General features: G+C 38.8%; 1 protein-coding gene across 3 annotated transcripts in view; it reads right to left on the bottom strand.

Moving 5' to 3' along the window:
• Positions 1-20,871, bottom strand: part of ATAD2B (ATPase family AAA domain containing 2B) — a 150,412-nt gene extending 129,541 nt beyond the window's left edge. For all 3 annotated transcript variants that reach the window (XM_004418290.2, XM_014782123.2, XM_004418291.2), the window contains exons 1-2: positions 20,313-20,871; positions 1,070-1,221 (exon numbers count right to left, since the gene is read on the bottom strand). In XM_004418290.2, coding sequence (XP_004418347.1) covers positions 1,070-1,221; positions 20,313-20,522 — 362 coding nt within the window. In that variant the 5' untranslated portion in view covers positions 20,523-20,871. The remainder of the gene's footprint in view (positions 1-1,069; positions 1,222-20,312) is intronic.
• Between the last annotated feature and the right edge of the window lie 337 nt (positions 20,872-21,208).

Here is a 21,208-nt window from a genome sequence, read left to right as displayed (position 1 = left end):
GCAATAGATGTTAGCTCAGAGGCAGTCTTCCTCAGCAAAAAGAGGAGGATTGGCATGGATGTTAGCTCAGGGCTGAGCTTCCTCAAAAAAAAAAAAAAAAAAAAAAAAAGAGTAACTATCCATTTTGATATAAAATCAAAATATTTTTAAATATTTCAAGGAGGAAAGAAACCAATGGATTTCCCTTTTACTTTTGCTGCAGTTGGCACATCATCAGCGTTTCTACATCAAAGAATTTGGAGAAAAGAGAAGCTAAAGAGTCTGAGATCAAAGTTTAAATCTCTTCTCTGTGTGTGCCTATCCTATCTACATTAAATTATTACCATTTACTTTGGTAAGTGAGTAAAATTAAGTTTTCATGATCCATATCGAACTAGACACAAAGCAAAATTAAGCTGAAAACAAGCAGACAGTTGAAAAGATTTCTTTAAAAATTAATTTAGAATTTATTACATGTTAGTATATCAATTCAAGTAGAATATTTAATAATTTTAGAAAGGGGAGATTTTATCTTATTTTCAAATAAAAAATACAATTCTAACCATATGTTTTTACTTAAATTTTCAGGACTATAAACATGAATCCATATTCAAGACCTACCTATCAAAACCCTTATTGTTTTAGTAATAATAGTTTCTATTACATGGTACATATTTTTATAAAACAAATATATTTTATGCCACATTTAGAGAAAATAAAATTACATACAAAAATTATAAAATAAGTTTAATACAATTTATTTATTTATTTTTTTTTTGCCCCCCGAAAGCCCCAGTAGATAGTTGTATGTCATAGTTGCACAGCCTTCTAGTTGCTGTATGTGGGACCCGGCCTCAGCATGGCCGGAGAAGCGGTGCATCGGTGCGCACCCAGGATCCGAACCCAGGCCGCCAGCAGCCGAGCGCGCGCACTTAACCGCTAAGCCACGGGGCCGGCCCCAGTTTAATACAATTTATAAGTATTTCAAGAGACTAGTGGCTTTACAATTTAAGAAAATTAGCATTAACATCAGCCCTGAATCACATCAAATAATTCATGAAAAAACAATCAATGAGTTCCCACTTCTCACCTGGCCTGTCCAGTTGATATGTTCCATTCCTCTCGCTGACCAGTACTTCGTGATTTTGATTTGTCTTTGCAAACAGAATCAGGTTGTTTCAAAGTGCGTTTGGCTGGAGGAGACACGTGGCTATCACTTAAACTACCATCAACTTCAGCTTTCTGAAAGATAAAGTTAAAAATGTATTTATTATTCCTATTATAACACATGGAATTCTTCAATTCTTGGATAAAGTACAGTATTTATTCAACCAATAAATATTTACTGAATGAATCACTCTACAAGTGTAGCAAAATGCAATAATCTGACACAAACAAAAAAGATTAAATTATAATCAGAAAAGCATGTTTAGTTTCTTGTTTTTATTTTAAAATAGTTTCAAGCCTACAGAAAAGGTGCGTATATGTATCCTTTTATGGCATGATTCTTCATTTCTCTCATAAATACTCCAGCGTGTACCTCCCAAAACAAGGGCACTTTGCTAACTGGCATGAATTAACTCTCCCAACAAGGAAATCAACATTGATATAACACAGAGCCAATGCAAAGACACAGTCAAATTTTACCAAATGTCCCAACAGTGTCTCTCTTTCCTTTCTGGTTCAGGATCCTGCCCAGGAACACATATTGTATTTAGTTTTCAAATTGTCTCTGCCTGCTTCAAACTGAAACAGTTTTTTAGCCTTTCCCTATCTTTCACACCCTTGATTGTAAAGAGTGCAGGCCTTTCATTCTCTAGGATGACCCTCAATCTGGGTCTGTATGATGTTCCTCATAACCAGATTCAGGCCATACATTCTTGGAAAGAATATACAGAAATGATACTGTGCATACCATACCTACCCACTATTAAGTATAATACTGATCACCTGGTCAAACTGGTGTCTGCCAGGTTTCTTCACTGTAAAATCACTATTTTTCCCTTTGTATTTGATTAGATTTTATGTGAAACTATACAGATAATTCACCAATATCCTGTTTCTCATCAAACCTCCACCCAGCAGCTGTAGCATTCATTGACTACTCTTGCCTTTCTCCAATACCACTATGATGGTGATTATCTAATCCCATCATTCATTCTACATTTTTCAGTGGGCATTCTACTTTCAAGAGCTTTCCCTCTCCCCCAACCCAATTCATCATTTACTCATTTATTTATGTCAGTATGGGCTAGTGGATTCTTATTTTATTCTATGGGTTATAACCCATTACTCTATTTATTTTGTCGCTCAAATTATACAAGATTTGGCCATCGGGAGCCCTTTCAAAGTGGTTCCTCTATTCTTTTGACATGTCCCCATCATTTTAAGTAGTTTCTTACTCTCTGGCATAAAAGAAATCTCTAGGGTCATCTTGTACTTTCCCTCCCTGACCCTAGACTTAAGCCATTTTTCCAAGGAGCCCTGGTTCCTTTTAGTCAAGGACAATATTTAGAAACCAAGATCTGGACAGTAGGTGTGCTTATTGTTACTGAGATTTCACTGCTATTGAGTCCTCTCCACAGAGAGAGCTGGGAAATATATGAATATATAAACATACACATCTATACCTATTTATCCGTGGATAAATAATAAAATTCAAATGCATGTACACCAATGCTTCTACTTCTAATTCCACACCTTAAGTTTCTTTCTAGACTTTCCCCTTTTATGTTTGTAAGCCCTTCTCAGAGAGAAACCTGGCTTCCATTAGCTTCAATACATTTATTTACTTGCTCTTTCAATTAATTTGTTTAATGTAACCAATCTCTCAACCAGAGAGCTCCATCCATCACGCTTCCATCATTCCCTGTCCGGCTGCATGTCCTCAGACTATAGGAAGGTCACTGTCTCTGCACAGCAGCTCTCTTCTTCACCACTCCATTCCTGGGATGCTGGGTGGGTGGGGGAAAGATTAACCTTTTCTTTAAAGAAGATTTAACTCACATGCTAATACTTTATCACTTGACATTATAGATCAGTATTTCAAAGGTATATATGATCATTTTCAATATGCTACCATGTAAATATGAGTTTTGTTTCCTTTTATGCTACAAATTTCTTAAGAAAAATACATAAAAACTGTCCATTTCATAAATGCACATTATATATTCCCAAAGCAAGACAACTATATTACACAAATAGTCAAAATGTAGTCACCAGCAAACAAACATAAGAAATATTTGCATTATGTTTAACGGTATCCAAGTATAACCTATAAAATTAACCTTCACCTATGAAAAATTTTTTCACAAAAAGACCAATTTCTAATTTTGTGCTATAATACAATTTACCATGAGCTAGTTTTAAAGCCACAAGATCACGCTTGTACTAAAAGGCACAAAGGGAAAAACAATTAGAAGTTCAAACATCAGAGTGTCTACAATTAAGGATAATAAACATGTTAGTTGTGAAACATACACCGCCACTTATTAGTTTCATACACCACCACTTATTAGTTTAAGTTCCCAAGAAAAACTGGTTAGCTACTTCTAAACTATCCTCAGTAGAGGAGGAAAAACCACTTAAGATGTAATTCAATCATGCAATAGTACTTTATCAATAAACATGCTTACTGTACTCAACAAATGAGTGTTTCTTAACATTGTATTATTTCACCTCCCCAGGCCCTTGCCTGCTCCAACTCACCCTTGAACAGAGTTCACTTATCTCTGAGCTTAGTATTTACTAACTAGCCCAAGGTCACATGGCTAACAAATGACTAATAGGATTAGAGCAAAAAAACTAGAATTTAGGTCCTTCCATTCCTAATATAGTTCTCTTTCTACTACCTCAGAGACTCTACCCTAGGATATTTATAAATACCAAGGTTACAGTGTGCCTTAAAGGTCATCTAACTCAACTATTCATCCAAGATGTGATTACTCTCATTTGTTGCTCCAAATGTGCTCCACCCCAGACTTATCCAATCAGACACAATTTTGACAAGATCCCCAAGTGATTCTTATGCACATGAAGTTTGAAATGTATTATTATATAACATATTCAACCAGCAGGCACTGAGTAAGCAATGTCATATGTTCTAAGCTAAGGTATATTTGTGAATACAGAAACTGAAACCTGTAAACTACTTTACCAATTTAGATAGTAGGGCTTCTAATTTAGAAGCCCTACCACTCAACCTTCAAGATCCATCTCTTTCATGGAATCTCACCTGAAGAATCTAACCTAAATTGACCTTTACCCTCCACTAGCTGCAACTCTACTAAACATTCTGGCACTTGATTATATTCAACTTAGCATTATATATTTACCATCTCTAAAGTGTCATGTCTAAATCGTGAGATTCCAGCAAGATTTTAAATTCTTTTATTACCAAAAATACCCTACTTCTTTTTAATTCCACACAATACCAAGCAAAAAAAAAAAGACAAGCAAAATGTCCCCAAGTTTGTTCAATAAATTATTAATAGGAACTATTAGGGAAAACAAAGGAAGGCTCATGGTCAAATAAATTTGAGAAACAATGAGGTCCAAGGTTTTTTGCTGCAGGACTTCTAAGAGTCTTTAACATGTTAACATGCAGTATAAATCTCTAAGCATGGAAGATAGTATATAACATTTCACGAACTTATTTCTTCAAGCTCTCTTTTTTCAGGGAGCATCTGCAGGTTATGAAGTTTCACAAACATTCTGGGAATAAGTACTATGTACTTACTGAATTAAAGACAAAATAGTAAAGTATTTGAAGTGTAGTCATTTTTTAAATAATTTGAGTCATTACATAACTCTGAATATCAACTCAAATTAGTTTGTATGTTTATTTATTGGTCACTCTCTCATATTCTACTGGCTTTTTTAGTTCCATTCAGAAGTGTCTCTCAAAGTGTTGTCCACACACTAACTGAATCAGAAATCACCTGGATTTCTCATTAAAGAAACATAACCTGCTAAACTAGAATCTCTGGAGGTGGGATATTTTTAATGGGGGCCTCCAAACGATTCTTGGTACACACAAGTTTGAGGACCTCTGGCATATAATACGGTTTAAGTCTAATATGAGGCACATCATCCTAACTGCAGCACTATACTATTGTACTTCTCTTATCACAGAAGGGTTTCAATCTTGCCTTGGCTCTGTGACAAGACACCTCAGAATAAACAACAAAAGACTCCTTCCCGCCAAAGAAATATAGGGACTTAAGTAAAGCAAATAACCAAGAGGTAAATACATACAAAATACTTACTTCAGCACCACTTAAGTAACTTCAAGCTTTGGGAAAGCTTTTTCCTACAAACCTGATACTAACAGTTGACCTTTAATAGGATGATCATAATGCTCAACCTTAACTTTTTCATCTTCAAAGCATTTTACTAGTTAATTATAACCCAGCCCTTCGAGGGAAGGTGTTGCCAATTTCAGGATAAAGACATTTAAGAGAAATTATGCAATCTCCCCACAGTCATTTAGCAATCTGTGTCAGAGTGGTTACAATCCATTAGTAGAAGAGGCATCTCAGACTAAGGGCAAAATTTCATTTAACAAACATTTATTGAGGACCTACTGTGTACATAAGACATGGGAGGAGCAACAGCAAAAAAAAGAAGATTAAGATCTACTTGAACTCAATATACAAGGTATTGGGTAGACAAATGGTCACAATGATGATATATGGTATATAGTAAGTACACAACTCGCTGAAAGCAAAACACAAAAAATAGTAACTGCTAGTAGAGATGAAGAAAGACATCACAAATGATGTGGATTTTATTTGTAACAACATAATAACGGAATACACAGAATGGTCAGAGGAACATGACTCAAGGATGAGATAAGTTCCAAGAGAAGTATAATAGTAACAGTGTCAAATGCTACAGAAAGTAAAAGTACAATGAAAAGACAGTCATCGCCACCTCAATGACTTTTTTCTCTAAACTCTAACCTTCTGAAATAGTTAGATAATTTTTCTAATTTGCAAAAATCATTTTCTCCTCAAATCTTAGAGTCTCTTAAACCACATTCATCAGCTATCACGAATACTGACCACTATTCTACCACAAATCTCATAAAATTAGACAAAAGAACCTGAGAATAATGAAGCAGAGAAGAATTTATGCTGCTCTGCTTTTCAGGGAAGGTTTCCTGCCCAGATCAGAATTTGTCAGAAATCTATAACCTGGACTTTAAGGAAAAGACAAAAAGAATGCATCCAAGTATAGCATTAAAAAAATGAGAAATTCAGGGGCCAGCCAGGAGGCATAGCAGTTAAGTTTGCGCGTTCCACTTTGGCAGCCTGGGGTTCGCCAGTGTGGATCCTGGGCGTGGACCTATGCACCACTCATCAAGCCATGCTGAGGCAGCATCCCACACAGAAGAGCTACAACTCTACAACAATGATACACAACTACGTACTGGGGCTTTGGGAAGAAAAAAAAAAAGAGGAAGATTGGCAACAGATGTTAGTGCAGGGCCAATCTTCCTCACAAAAAAAAAAAGAAAGAAAGAAAAAGGAAATTCAAGGAAATAAGTGAATTAGCAGACCACTAAATTAATTCAAGACTTGATGATGGCCTCATCTAGAATTGTAAAAGCAGAAAATAAGAAACTGATTCCAGAAAGCAGAATAACTAAGATTAGTGATACCAGTACTCAAAATAAAGACAATAAGGACAGGTGTAAAAAGTGGTTGTTACTGTTTAGGGGGTGAAGGGGTAGCCTTGGGGACAGATGTTGAAGGGAGAGGTGTAATGCTGAATTCTGATTTTGAATGTTAGGGTTAGAATTCTAGCCAGAAATCTAGGGAGATGTCTATGAGGCTGTGGGAAACACAGCTCTGAGAAAGAGTGAGGTGACCACTCACCTCAGATATGAAACAGTAATAAAAGATCATAGGTAATGTACAGAATGTAAAAACAAGAGATAGATATGAAACAGTAATAAAAGATCATAGGTAATGTACAGAATGTAAAAACAAGAGGGCATAAGCCAAAACATAAAAAATGTCTACATTAAAGGGACGAGCAGAAAGGATCTCATATAAACTAGAGAAAAATACAGTGTCTCACTAAAACAGGAGGAATAGAAGTTTGCTCCAAAAGACTCAACAGGAGGAAAGCTGATAAACCTGTGGATTGGTAATTAGGAGGTCACTGTAACTTCTGATAGGGCAATTTCTCCAAAATGCTGAGTGGAAATCACTAGATGAAGAACTGAGAGAGACGTTAGAAACTTTCTCACAGGTGATGACTACAGAGCTACTCATAAGAAGTGTCAGCTTCAGGAGGGACGCACATGGAGCAGTGAGGGAAGAGGACACCCACCTAACCAGCCAGATCAGCTGAATCTTGACAACATGGACGGACCTTGAGGGTATTATGCTAAGCGAAATAAGTCAGATGGAGAAAGCCAAATACCATATGATTTCACTCATGTGTGGAAGATAAAACAACAACAACAAACACATAGATACAGAGAATAGACTGCTGGTTATCAGAAGGGAAGGGGGTTGGGGAAGGGCTAAAGGGGCACACGTGTATAGTGACAGGTGGAAACTAGACTTTTGGTAGTGAACACGATGTAGTCTATACAGAAGTAGAAATATAATGACGTACACCTGAAATTTATATAATGTTATAAACCAATGTGACCTCAATTAAAAAAAAAAATGTAAGAGGCCAGCCCCATGGCTTAGCAGCTAGGTGCACGCGCTCCGCTACTGGCAACCAGGGTTCGGATCCCGGGCGCACACGGATGCACTGCTTGCAGGGCCATGCTGAGGCCGCGTCCCACATAGAGCAACTAGCAGGATGTGCAACTATAACATACAACTATGGGGCTTTGAGGAGAAAAAGGGGAAAAAAAGGAGGAGGATTGGCATTAGATGTTAGCTCAGGGCTGGCCTTCCTCAGCAAAAAGAGGAGTGTTGGCATGGATGTTAGCTCAGGGCTGATCTTCCTCACAAAAAAAAAAAAAAATGTCAGCATTAAGAAAGAAATAAGACAACAGGTTACAAAGTCAGAGAAGTCAGGGAAAGATCTTCTTTTTTTAAAAGAAAAGACAACCTTATTTCTTGTACACAGAAGAAAAGGAACCATAGAAGAGAATAAAATAAAATTTTAAAGAGTAAGGCAACTGATGAGAAGAAGATCCTCAAAGAGACCGGGAAAACAGAATAGAAACATTATCCCCGAGGTTAGATCAGAAAGTATATGGGTGCAATCAATTTTTTCCAATTTCCTTTATAAGACAGAATTTTTTTCTACCTTTTTTTAAAATAAGCACTCCTGTTTTCATGAGAAAGCTTAGAGTGCAGTCAATTTCTTTTTCTTTCATTTGTAAAAAGAATGCACAGGGGCAGCAGTTACCATGACTGCAGAAAACAAAACTCACTCTGCTGTTTATTTACTTAGGGCCAATACTATTCTATAAAGTTCTAAAACTTCAGGCACACAAAACGCCCTCGATTTTCCTTCAATATCCCAAGAGCAATGGCTTACTAGTTTAATATTTCTAAACCATCATCATAAAAGAATATATAAAGGGAAAAAAATATATAGAAGCAAGCTGAGGAGTTGTAAAAAAGATAAAAATAGTCTATTATAATTTGAAATGCATTTTTCTTCCAGGAAGATAAAGATAATTTTTTTAATCTGAAAATATTACATTACTTATGATGAGAAAGAGACAACACGGTTACTGAAAAATGCCACAGACTTCCAAGTTGGACAGAACCCTGGTAAACTGCAGCACTACCACTGTAATTCAAAAACTACTATTTACCTCCTAAGATTGTTAGAAGAATCAAGTAAGGTAGTATAAGTAATAAATATGACACCTACAGCCTGCCAGCGGATACAGTCTCAAGTAAGGATACTTGTTTCCTTTGCAGGATTAATATAACTTCAAAAGCTTATTATCTTTAGTGATTCATCCCTTCCACAAACAAAATTTATTAGGCACCTATTATTGTGTTAGATATTAAAGATACTTGATGATAAGACAGTCTCTGCCATTCAATGAAGTTAAAGCCCACTGTTAAAAACTTAACAGTGCTGAGAGTACTGGGGAGTGGGGTACACATTGATTTAGCCTGTTTATAGGACAATTTGACAAAACCTATAAAAATTTAAAATACATGTACATTTGACCCAGTAATTCCACTTCACCTGAAAGAGAAAGGTCATTTTCTGTTACTTTATTTATAATATTAAAACCATGGAGGGCCGGTCCTGTGGCTTGGTGGTTAAGTGCGCGCGCTGCAATGCTGGTGGCCCGGGTTCGGATCCCGGGTGCGCATCGAGGCACCACTTCTCCGTCCATCCTGAGGCCGAGTCCCACATACAGCAACTAGAAGGATGTGCAGCTATGACATACAACTATCTACTGGGGCTTTGGGGGGAAAAATTAAATAAATAAAATCTTTAAAACCATGGAGACAACCTGAGTACCAATAGAGAACAGTTAAATAAGTGACAGTATAATGATAGAACAATATTAGACAGCCATCAAGTAGAACAGATAGGAAAGAATGTACACGAAACATAGTTAAGTAGAAAAGTAACTATCATAAATAGTATATAGATAGGGTTTGATTCCATTTCTGTTAAAAATATACACACATAAACAACCCATATATACACGCACAATGGTCTGGAAAGACGTACACCAGCTTTAACAGTGGTTATCCCTAGGAAGAATAAACTGGAGGAATGAGTGGGGCAGGGAAAGGCCCTTTATTTTTTTCTGCACACTTCCGTGTCGTTTGAAATAATTATTTCATAATTTTTAAATAAAAATAAAATATTTTGCCAAAAAGCTGAGGTCGAGTCTTTTTTTTTTATAATTTTATTTATTTTTTTTTTTCCCCCCAAAGCCCCAGTAGATAGTTGTATGTCATAGCTGCACATCCTTCTAGTTGCTGTATGCGGGATGCAGCCTCAGCATGGCCGGAGAAGGGGTGCGTCGGTGCATGCCCGGGATCCGAACTCAGGCCGCCAGCAGCGGAGTGCGCGTACTTAACTGCTAAGCCAAGGGGCCGGCCCTCAAGAGTCTTGCATACTCTTTTCTCTTCAGTGTCTGGCACATAGAGTTACTCAAAGATACTAAAGAATTAAAGAAAGACACATCCATTTCCAGTTGAACTGCTGTTTCTAAGTAATTGTATGGCCTTAGGCAACTATAACTTCCTCTCAATTCTCCCATCTGATATATTGGGAAACTGAATTAGAATAGCAAAACCAAAAAATGAAAATTAAATTAAAATTTTAACTTTAAAATTAATTAAAAATATTTGCAAAATTTTAACGTAGAAACCACTCACCAGCTCACGAATTTGTGCTGCCAGTTTCTCTCTTCTTTGTGCACATTTCTTAATGAAGCTTCTCCTACTGTTTCTATACATAAATTTAAATTTCTTATAAATGTGTCACTGATTAAGAAGGTACAGCTCTGCACTGGAGTCTGGTTTTGCTTTTTAAAAGCCGATTCCCTTAACTTGCATAATCAAGTACCCAAATACAACACTCACCCTAAGTGTGAGCACTGGAGTATGCTCTAGCTAAAGGGTATTAGTAAGCTGTAAAGGAAATGAACTTTCATCAAGCAACTTCAAGGCCTTATCCCCTGACGAGTGGGCCACTTAACACACAGGCATGAAAATGGTCAACAGAGGTCTGCTACAAGATGCACAAAGTCTTGATTACACAAGGAACTGTCAGCAAATTTCTCCAGCATGACATCAAAAGTGCTTAAAAAGTTTGTTTAATTATCAGTTTACAGACAAAATTTTTCTAGGTGCCAACAAGTTCCAGAAGGAGTGAAAAAGAAAGAGAAGTAATATCTGAAGAAATAATAAGTTTATATTATCATTATTAAGAAAAAATGATAAATTTACCACAATCAAAAACAGATGAAAAATTACAGACCGAAAGGTCTAAGATTGCCAAACAAGAGAGTGAAGGAAAAACCCAGACCTGAAATACAGTAAAATTTATGAAGACAAAAAAAAAATTCTATAAACTTAAAATGAGAAAGAACACAATACCTACAAAAGAATCAGACCAACTTCAAGAGTAACACTGGGGTGCCGGCCCCGTGGCTTAGCGGTTAAGTGCACACGCTCCGCTGCTGGCGGCCCGGGTTCGGATCTCGGGCGCGCACCGCTTCTCCGGCCATGTTGAGGCCGCGTCCCACATACAGCAACTAGACGGATGTGCAGCTATGACATACAACTATCTACTGGGGCTTTGGGGGGAAAAAATAGATAAATAAAATCTTTAAAAAAAAAAAGAGTAACACTGGATACAAGACAACAATAAAGTAATATTCTTAAAGTATCCAGCCAGTTTTTCATTGAAATGAAAGAGCAAAATGAAAATATTATCAGGCATGTAATGCCTCAGAAACTTTGTCACAAAAAGTCCCAGACTGAAAATATTCTTGGAGGAACTACTCACAAAAAAGAGAAACAAATACAGAATAATAATGCAAGATATAAAAAGTAAGATAATCAAACTGGTAACTTAGTGCAAATTACTGTTACTGAAACAAACTCCAAAGAAAAAGAAAAAGTACTTATATCCATACAAAATCAGAACTAAAATTCTAAACAACATAGAGCAGGATGGGAGGTGGAACACTAAACGAGCATGTTAAAGAGGATGTAGTTAGACACAATATAATTTTTTTAAAGAAAAAAACAAGAGTTGGGGGCCACCTCGTGGCTTAGCGGTTAAGTGCACACCTCCGCTGCTAGCAGCCCGGGTTCGGATCCTGGGCACGCACCGACACACCCCTTGTCAAGCCATGCTGTGGTGGTGTCCCATATAAAGTGGAGGAAGATGGGCATGGATGTTCGCTCAGGGCCAGTCTTCCTCAGCAAAAAAAAGAGGAAGGATTGGCTTGGATGTTAGCTCAGGGCTGATCTTCCTCACAAAAAAAAAAAAAACAGGAGTTAATAAACAGAAGATCAGGTCTTAAGAGCAATCACAAATATATATATATTTTACTTTAAAATCAGCAGAAGGGCCAGCCCCATGGCTTAGTGGTTAAGTGCATGCGCTCCGCTGCTGGCGGCCCGGGTTCGGATCCTGGGCGCGCAGGGATGCACAGCTTCTCCGGCCATGCTGAGGCTGCATCCCACATACAGCAACTAGAAGGATGTGCAGCTATGACATACAACTGCCTACTGGGGCTTTGGGGGGAAAATAAATAAATAAAATTAAAAAAAAAATAAAAATAAAAATCAGCAGAAGATGCACAAATATAACCTAGTGGACATGTCTGTAACACTGCACCCCCAACTGCAGAATTCAGACTCTTTTCAAGTGTACATGGAACATTTACCAAAACTAACTATAATCAGGGTGACAAAAATAAATCAGAACAAATTTCAAAAGATCAAAATCATATGGAGTACGTTCTCTGAACACAGTGGTATTAAACTAGAAGTAAATAACCAAAAGATAATTGGAAAATGAATGCCCAACTGTTTGGAAAAATAAGCAATAGACTTCTAGATAACCAATGAATCAAATAAAGCAAGAAGGAGATTAGAAACTATTCTAAAATAAAAAGTTTATTTAAAAACCATATATACTAGGAGAATCTGAACAATAACAAAACTAATTTGAATTAAAAAATTAGGTAGAATCTTACTATGGGACAAAATAGGAAATTTGAGTATCTGAATAGCCAATAAATTCACACTATAATATTTTCCATCTCTTAATGTTTTCCATAATACGTATTTGAATTTTTCTATATCTAAGAGAAAATACACATTTCTCCCAAGAACAAAAGAACATTTACCAAAACTGACAGTGTATTAGGTCACGAAGAAAGCATCAAATTCCACAAGAGAAATATATGAACTGTGTTATGTAAGAGATGTTCCTTACTCTTGGATAACTTATTATGAAGGTGTCAATTCTCTGCAAAATAATCTAGGAATTCAAATACATTCCCAATCAAAATTCTAGTCGGATCTTTTGAGGAACTCTGTAATCTTAATTGGAAATGTATATGAAAAAAATAAAGATCCTTGAATATCTAAGTCAATTTTGAAAAATAACAAAGAGAAGGATCTTGTCTTTTAGGATACTACGAGATAGCTCAAAACCACACTCACAGCAACAGTATGGTACTGCCACAAAAATAATCAGACCAACAAAAAAGAAGAGAGATCAGAGTAAACATATATGGGAACTTGGTGTACAATAAAGTGGCACTACAAAGGAAAGGTTATCTAGTAGACTGAATGAAAGAAATCAAAGACCTAAATAGGAAAGGTAAAACTATATGTATGTACAGAGTCACAACATAAACAGTATCCCTTACTATGGGACAAAAAAAGTTAAATGCCACTGATTTATAATACTATTAGAAAACAAGGAAAAACAGTAACTCCAGTAGAAAACAGAAGAATGGGCAAAAGACATTAGCAAGCATTTTAGAGATGAGGAAATCAAAAAAAAAAATTACTATGGACATAAAGAGTTGCTCATTCTCATTAGTAATCAAAGAAAAGCAATTAAAAAGCTACACATTGCCAAACATTGGCAGGAGTGTGGGGACATAGGAACCCCTATACATTACTCCTAGAAGTGGAGACTAGAGCAGCAAATCCGGAGATAATTATTTAAGTACATGTATACTTATTCCACTCCTGGGTTATCTCAAATTCCCACACCAAATCCTCAAGGGACATTGCATGAGGATGTTAACCGCAGCATATAACACACAAAGAGTGCACTAACAACTCCAGGGGGTGCCATTCACATAGACTATAGTGTGAATGGTGCCTCCTTGACTTTTGCTACACGGCAGCCCTGTAACAGTGAACCAAAGAGACAAAAATGCTTGCCCACATGGCACTTATATTTTAATGTAGTAGCTGCTTAATAAATATTTATTGATTGAATGAAAGAACAAATGAATAAGCAAGCCTCACCACCAAAAGTTAGGTTCAGTTACCTCCAAGCTCCTATCTGGCAAGATTATAGAACATATCATTATGAGTATCTGAAGCACCACTGCTTCATATATCCTAATTTGGGTCCTAGAATACAGATGCAAACTAATAATGCTAAAAATGTTTAATTCCCTAGTATATATCTTCATATATAAATATGCCATATGTCTTTTCAAGAGGTTTAAAGTATAAAACATTTTTTTTCAAATGGAAAACACTTATCTACTCCAGAGATAAAAAGATTCCCAGAGCATAAAAGAAAATGTACACACTGATAAATCAGTATCACCAAGCAGAGGGAAAGATGGCAGCACAAGTACACTTCAATTGGAGACCACAAGGCCCCAGACTTAGTCTCTTTATAGGGACTTTTTTTTCCCCCAAGCCATCTTTAAAATATCGGGAAGCAAAAATATTGCAAAAATGATCTCTACACAATATGCCTGCTCCTCTCCCTAAACCCACCCCGTGAAATCAGGCAGCAAGCAATTACTGAAAATCAACGTCCTATATTTCATATCCCTACAGGCTACTGTTCCCACTTTCAGCCCCAATGCAATCCTAGACACCACAACTCCAGAGAGTCTAGTAAAAATCTGTCTATACACAGTACATACAGTATTTCCTGATTGTACAACAGCTAACTTCTTCACTTTTTCAGATACTGGTGGAAACTACTTATTGAACGGCATCAAAAAGTAGTGATAAATACAGATGAGACAATGAGATACACAAGTAGAGAAGACAGAATTAGATTTAAATATTACCCCTACTACTTATTACCTATTTGGCCTTCTACAGGCCATTTAACCTCTTTGGCAACTTAATCTCCTCAGCTATAAAATAGGGGTACCATCACCCACTTGTCTTACAGGATTGTTGCAGGGATTAAATGAGACAGCATTAAACACCTGGCATGAGATGCTAAATAAACCATAGTTTACTCCTTTCCTTCTTACTAGGCTATCACCAAATGGGCAGAAGGGCAAAATACAAATAAACATAGCAAAAGTGAAGACTGTCAATATGAAAATAATTTAAAATGTGGCATACTTTCCATTCCTTCATTCAAAAAATTGAGCACTATGTCTGGCAGGCACTATTGTAGGCCCTCAGGACACAGCTGTGAACATGATAATCTCTGTCTTTAAAACATTCAGTGAGTAACGAATTAGAACTCATTGCACTGAGTTGAGTATCTGTCATTCATTTGGCCTCTACGTTGAACTGATTTACCTTGTTAATAATTTTTCATATGTATACCACGTGCATACTTACAGTCCTGAAGGTAGGGACCGTGTTTTCTTTATCCTCTATTCTCAAAGTCTGATCATAATTTCTACAAAATAGATCGGTTCCTCAATACGCTATTCATTCATTCGTTTAACAAATATTTGTTAAGCATTTTCTATGTGTCAGATGCTGCAGTAGGCCCTGGAACACAGCAGTTGGGGGAAAATACGATCCACTGCATGCTCTCATGGAGCTTATAACCCACTTAATAGAAGAGTCTGGGGAGAAAGACTTTAACCAAAGGTATATATCCTACTTCCAAATAAAACTACAATAATAATCTAAAAATGAAAAAAAATCTAATATCAAAATGCTTACAGTTCAAAAGCATCTGAAGTTTAGATCTGACAGCATATACTCAAAGTATCTAAAAGCTAACACAAATTACACCCTATTAACTTTAATGTAGGGCCGGCCCCGTGGCTTAGCGATTAAGTGCGTGCGCTCTGCTACTGGCAGCCCGGGGTTCGGATCCCGGGCACGCAACGATGCTGAGGCCGCGTCCCACACACAGCAACTAGAAGGATGTGCAACTATGACATACAACTATCTACTGGGGCTTTGGGGGACAAATAAATAAATAAATAAATAAATAATTATAACTTTAAAGATTTTATTTATTTATTTTTTTCCCCCCAAAGCCCCAGTAGATAGTTGTATGTCATAGCTGCACATCTTTCCAGTTGCTGTATGTGGGACGCGGCCTCAGCATAGCCGGAGAAGTGGCGTGTCGGTGCGCGCCCAGGATCCGAACCCGGGCCGCCAGCAGCAGAGCACGAGCACTTAACCACTAAGCCACGGGGCCGGCCCAATAATTATAACTTTAATGTAGATGTCTTTTCTATTATTTGATGTAAGCCATGTACAATACTTACCTCTCTAAAAATGTCTAGCTTATGTTTAAATAAAGTTAAGACATTTTACATAGAGTTTTTTCCCCTAACTTTGTGCTTCCATAGAACATCTTTATCCAAAAATCCCAAATGCTTTTTACTCAGTAACTCTTTTTTCACAAAATCCTCCCCCAGTGGGGAGGCATAACAGAAATATAAAATATTTCTAGCACAAGACCAAAAACCCAAATATCTAGAAATCAACTCAGTAACGCACACAAATGAAACTTTATTGTGTACATCCAAAAAGAGATGCCAAATATAACATTCAAAGAAATACAGCACTTTTCTGAAGTGGATCCTTGAAGACACAGGATCACTCCCCATTCAGGTGCAGACACTGGTTGGGCTCCTTAACAAGTGTTAATCATACCACCTGTCCAGCTGGTTTCCAGAGGTTATAGGTTTATCTATAACTAGGTATTTAGGAGACATGCAATCAAGGGCCTATCAAAGGATGGTTTAAAAAGACTTGCCAGGGAAACCGATTTAAGGAATTATTCTGCATTCACTTCTACAAGTGTCACAAGTTTCACCCATGATCTGAAAAACTGCAAGTTTGTATATCCGGACTACAGAAATGGCCAGTAATTTAATTTTTTTAAAGTTGTATTTTCAGTTGGCTACCAGAGATAATCATATGGACTCCACAGCTGCTTTGCTTCAAAATTGTGACGGGGACACTGTTTGCCACATTACTCAATATCACCTATATGGTTCTCCAGGTGAATCTGATATAAGGAAAAACTTGCTCTACTCTGAGCAACTTGTATTTTTCCCTACTCATCTGAGAGTTATACACATTATTACATTTCCCTCTCAGACTTCTTTTCCATGTTTAACCCTCAACTTCAACCCCTCTGCTTGTGTTATGTTGGCAAATACATGGGTGTTGGAAAAGAAGTACAGGATGATAAAAGAGCATATTAAAGAAGGACCCAAAGATTTTTCTTTAAATAAAATAAAGCATGTTTACCTATAAAGTTATTCAAAATATTTTGATCTTCTCAACTAAGACAAAGAGTCAATGACCATCTCAAAAAGTTAGTGATGAAGCCAAAAGTACCAGCAAACAGGCCTAACAGATGTAGAAAAACAGTTGAAATATTTTTCAAAGACTGCTTTCCAATTCTGTGAATACAGCATTAGTTTCCTTGCTGAGAGCGACTCTTAGGTGGAGCAAATAAATGCTAACTACTGATGGTCAGATTAACTGACCCAAAAGAGGTCAAGCTTTATACACTCTAAACAAACAAAAAATGCTAAGTATATAGGAGTAATTACAACTAACTGCATAGCACAAGTCAACCAGACATTTAAAAAGTGTGGACACAAGAAAATCATTCCAATAACCTACAGAATGTATCATATGTGTATTTCCCCATCACACACATACTTGGGGAAAAGACAAAACTACAGGCACAGCTCATGGTCCTATGGCTTTTTAGAGCAAATGAAATGTCTCTAGATACAGTGGATGAAATAATCTAAAAAGAGAGGGGAAGGTGGGGGAAAAATCAGCATCAAGTGTAAACTGAGGGCCGGCCCCATGGCTTAGTGGTTAAGTGCGTGCGCTCCGCTGCCGGCGGCCCGGGTTCGGATCCCGGGTGCGCACCGAGGCACCACTCCTCCGGCCATGCTGGGGCCGCGTCCCACATACAGCAACTAGAGGGATGTGCAGCTATGACAGACAACTATGTACTGGGGCTTTGGGGAAAAAATAAATAAAATCTTTAAAAAAAAAAATTAAAAAAAAAAAAAGTGTAAACTGAAGAATATAACACAAAAGTAGAAAGAGGGGAACCTCCTCAACTACATATCTCATAAGGAGGAATACACTTCTTCCTACAAAAATAAGGGTCTCCCAAAGCAACAGCATCAGCAACCCCATTTTCCATCAAATAAGTCTTTACAGACACTAGCAAATGTCTAGGACTCTGGAGACAGAGGATGTCTTTAAGTACACCAGTGAACCAAGAGGAGTGCTAAATTCTTGTAACATAAAACCAACTTGAGAAGAACTTACCAGACTCAAAACAACCCATTTCAGAAATACACAGCAAAGAAATATACAACGTGCTTCATAGAGTCCATAAAACTTAAATTCAGAATTATAACTTATCCTCTTCTAAAGGACCAATCACAATACAGGATTAGCAAATCTCTTAAATTTCTCAGAGAAAGCAATTAGATTTGTTCCATCATCTACTAGAGCCAGAATACAAATTATCTTAAAACTGGAAAACAAATATTTCAAATTAAACTTCATTAGCCCATTATTTAAGGTCTTTTAAAACATGTTAAAAGGATCCTTGAAACAAAGTTTCATTAGCATTCTTCTAGAAAGAGCTCTAATATCTTTCATTCTTGTAGCAATTTAAAAGCTACCAAATGTTCATTTCTACATTAGATTATTGATTCCCGCCTTTTAACATCTCCATAACAGCTGCTTGACAAATTACCTCACCTTATTCCTCAGGGGGTAAGGGCAGCATGATACCCACGAATTCAAAAATGGGACCACAAACTGATCAGTGACAGATGAGCTAATTGCTTCAGATGAATTAGACACTGCTCTAATAGACCAGGCATTCACAGCATTATACAATTAAATGCCTACAGTCTAACTATTTTATTTGTACTTAAGTGTAGAGGGCAGGCTTTTCTTAAACTTACTTTTATTTGAAAATGTTAGCTTTAGAAAGTCAATCAGTTTGTATATGTTTGGAATAATTTCTATAGAAAGCCTAGTTTTCAGAATAATTATTCTGAATAGTTTGCACAACTTTCAGATTTAGCTCTCATTTCAACCTAAGATATCTCTAAGCCTCAAAACAGTCTATTAAACAAAATACTTTTCAAAAGATTTTCCATATTTTTAGCAAAATAAAAACCAAATATATTTTCAAAGATACAGTAAATATATTTCAGAGCAGTACAGTAAAATATTTCTGTTGTATCTGCCTCAGTTCATTCTGATTAGTGTCAACAATACGAGATAGAGAGAAAAAGCACACTCAAACCATAATCTTGTAGACTCCTACAGAACATAAAATATTGCTTTCCTCCCATAAGAATAACAAAACAGTGTGGGTTTAAAGGAGCGTTTTAAATGAACAGCAATTTCCAGCCAAATTACTCTTGGTAAGACAGCCTCTTTCTATACAGAAGCAATACTCTTTTCTGAATTCCTAACAAATCTCCTAAACTTACTGTTCCTTTAGAGCGATAAAATATCTGTGCTAGCTTAGAGTTTTACACAGCAATAAAATTTCAAGATCTTTCAAACACTTTTTAAAGAAAACTAAATCATCACCCACCTTCTTCAAATATCACTTCTGCAGTAGTGCGACGATGGTGTTAATTCACCTTTTACAAACCATCCCCATAACAAAAATGTAGACATCCAAGAAACCATACAATTTGGAGATGATAATGCCTACTATCCAAAACATTCCACCTGTCTCTTTCGACATGCCCCTTTTGTGACCTGAAAGCTCTACTAGAAAGCTCCACTAGGTCCTTACCAGCACCTTGGTTAGCTAGCTGGCTGACTCTCCAGCTATAATATCATGTTTGATCTCTCCTGCCTGGAGAGGCGACAGCGTGGATTTTGTTTTTCAAGTTGGTGTCGGAGCAGCTACAAACTTTTTTCAGCATCCCTGCCTGGCTGCCAACTGGAGCTCTCCGTTCACTTCCTCACCAACTTGAACCACCCCCAAACAGTTTGAGAGTATGCTGGAGTTAGACACCGGCAGGAGCTGACACACTTAACAAGAAGGGTTTGACACCGCAGAAAACTTTCACTTCTCTTCTCCAGCCCTTCCACCCGGAGACTCTTGACGCTCTTGTTCCCCTAGAATTCCCCTCTAAGGCGGGACAAGGACACGGAAAGCAGAACGTTCTAATGTCCCCTAAAAGACCCCCAAAGCCCTCTCGCCGGGTCTCAAGTCCTGTTCTTTACACAAAAGAGCCAGGCCAGCAAAGCTGTCGCGGCCCTACCTAGCCCGGTGCCATCCTCCACCGCACCCGCAGACCGGGTCTCCAGCGCCCGAGCAGTCTCCACTGGAGGCTTCCTGCCCCAACCCGGCCAGACAAAGCCCCGGCGGCCGGGCCGGCACTCGCGAGCCTCCGGACTCGGGCCCCGCGCTCTTACCCGGGCCTCCTCCAGAGCGGCGCCAGCGCCGCCGCTTCCCCCGGCCTTGGCGGCGGGGCAGCTGGCAGCGCGGGTCTTGGAGGAGCGGGTCCGAGAGGAGATGAAATGGCTGCTGCCTCCGGTCGCCCCAGGCTCTGCTCCGGCCCCAGGCCCGGGCCCGGGCGACTTGGACCCGAGAAGGCGCAGAGAGCTCTTCCGGGTGTTCACCATGGTCCAGCCAGGAGGACGGGGTCCACGCCGCGCCCGGGAGAGCCGAGGAAGGCCGGCCCGCCGGCCGGGCACTCAGGGCCAGTGAGCCGGGCCGGGAGAGACGAGCCGCCCCGGACTCTGCGGAGCGCGGACGAGGACAAGAGAGAGTAGGGCAGAGGAAGCGAAGTCGGCGCGAGAAGGCAGGCAGCGGGAGGCGGGAGCGATGCTCCAGACCGACAGCTCAGACCCTCTGCCGGCTTCGCCCTCCTCAGCGGGAGCCGAGCGGAGCCGCCATTTCTGCCCCTTTCTCTCTCGTTCTCGCTCTCGAGCCCCGTGCGTCAGGGCTCCAGCGCCGCAGGGCCGACGAGACCGCTTCAGGCCGCGACCGCTGCGGGGCGCTGCAAGGCCGGCCAGCCTTTCCTCCGCCGGCTTCTCCCTCCTCCCCCGCCCCTCCAGTAGGCTCCGCCCAGCGGCGCGGCGTCAGCGCTCGGCGGCCGGGAAGGGACGCTCTGGGTTGTGTCAGCTCTATGGTTTCCCGGTCTGGCCGGCCGGCTGGGAGGGGGGAGGGCAAAACCCAGAAAGGGCGCGGGACAGGCTAGCGCGCTGGAGTTTTTCCTGGAGGCTTCACACCCTGCCAGGCCCCAGCACCCAGCACCCCCACCATCACCCCAGATGGCCTGGACGGAGCAAGCAACGACCGGCAAAGG

Source organism: Ceratotherium simum, chromosome 11, assembly GCF_057802395.1.
Source record: "Ceratotherium simum simum isolate JZ-2026a chromosome 11, ASM5780239v1, whole genome shotgun sequence".
Lineage (NCBI taxonomy): Eukaryota > Metazoa > Chordata > Mammalia > Perissodactyla > Rhinocerotidae > Ceratotherium > Ceratotherium simum.
The sequence above is the reverse complement of the archived record's forward strand: the minus strand, read 5'-3'. Positions and strand labels throughout refer to the sequence as shown.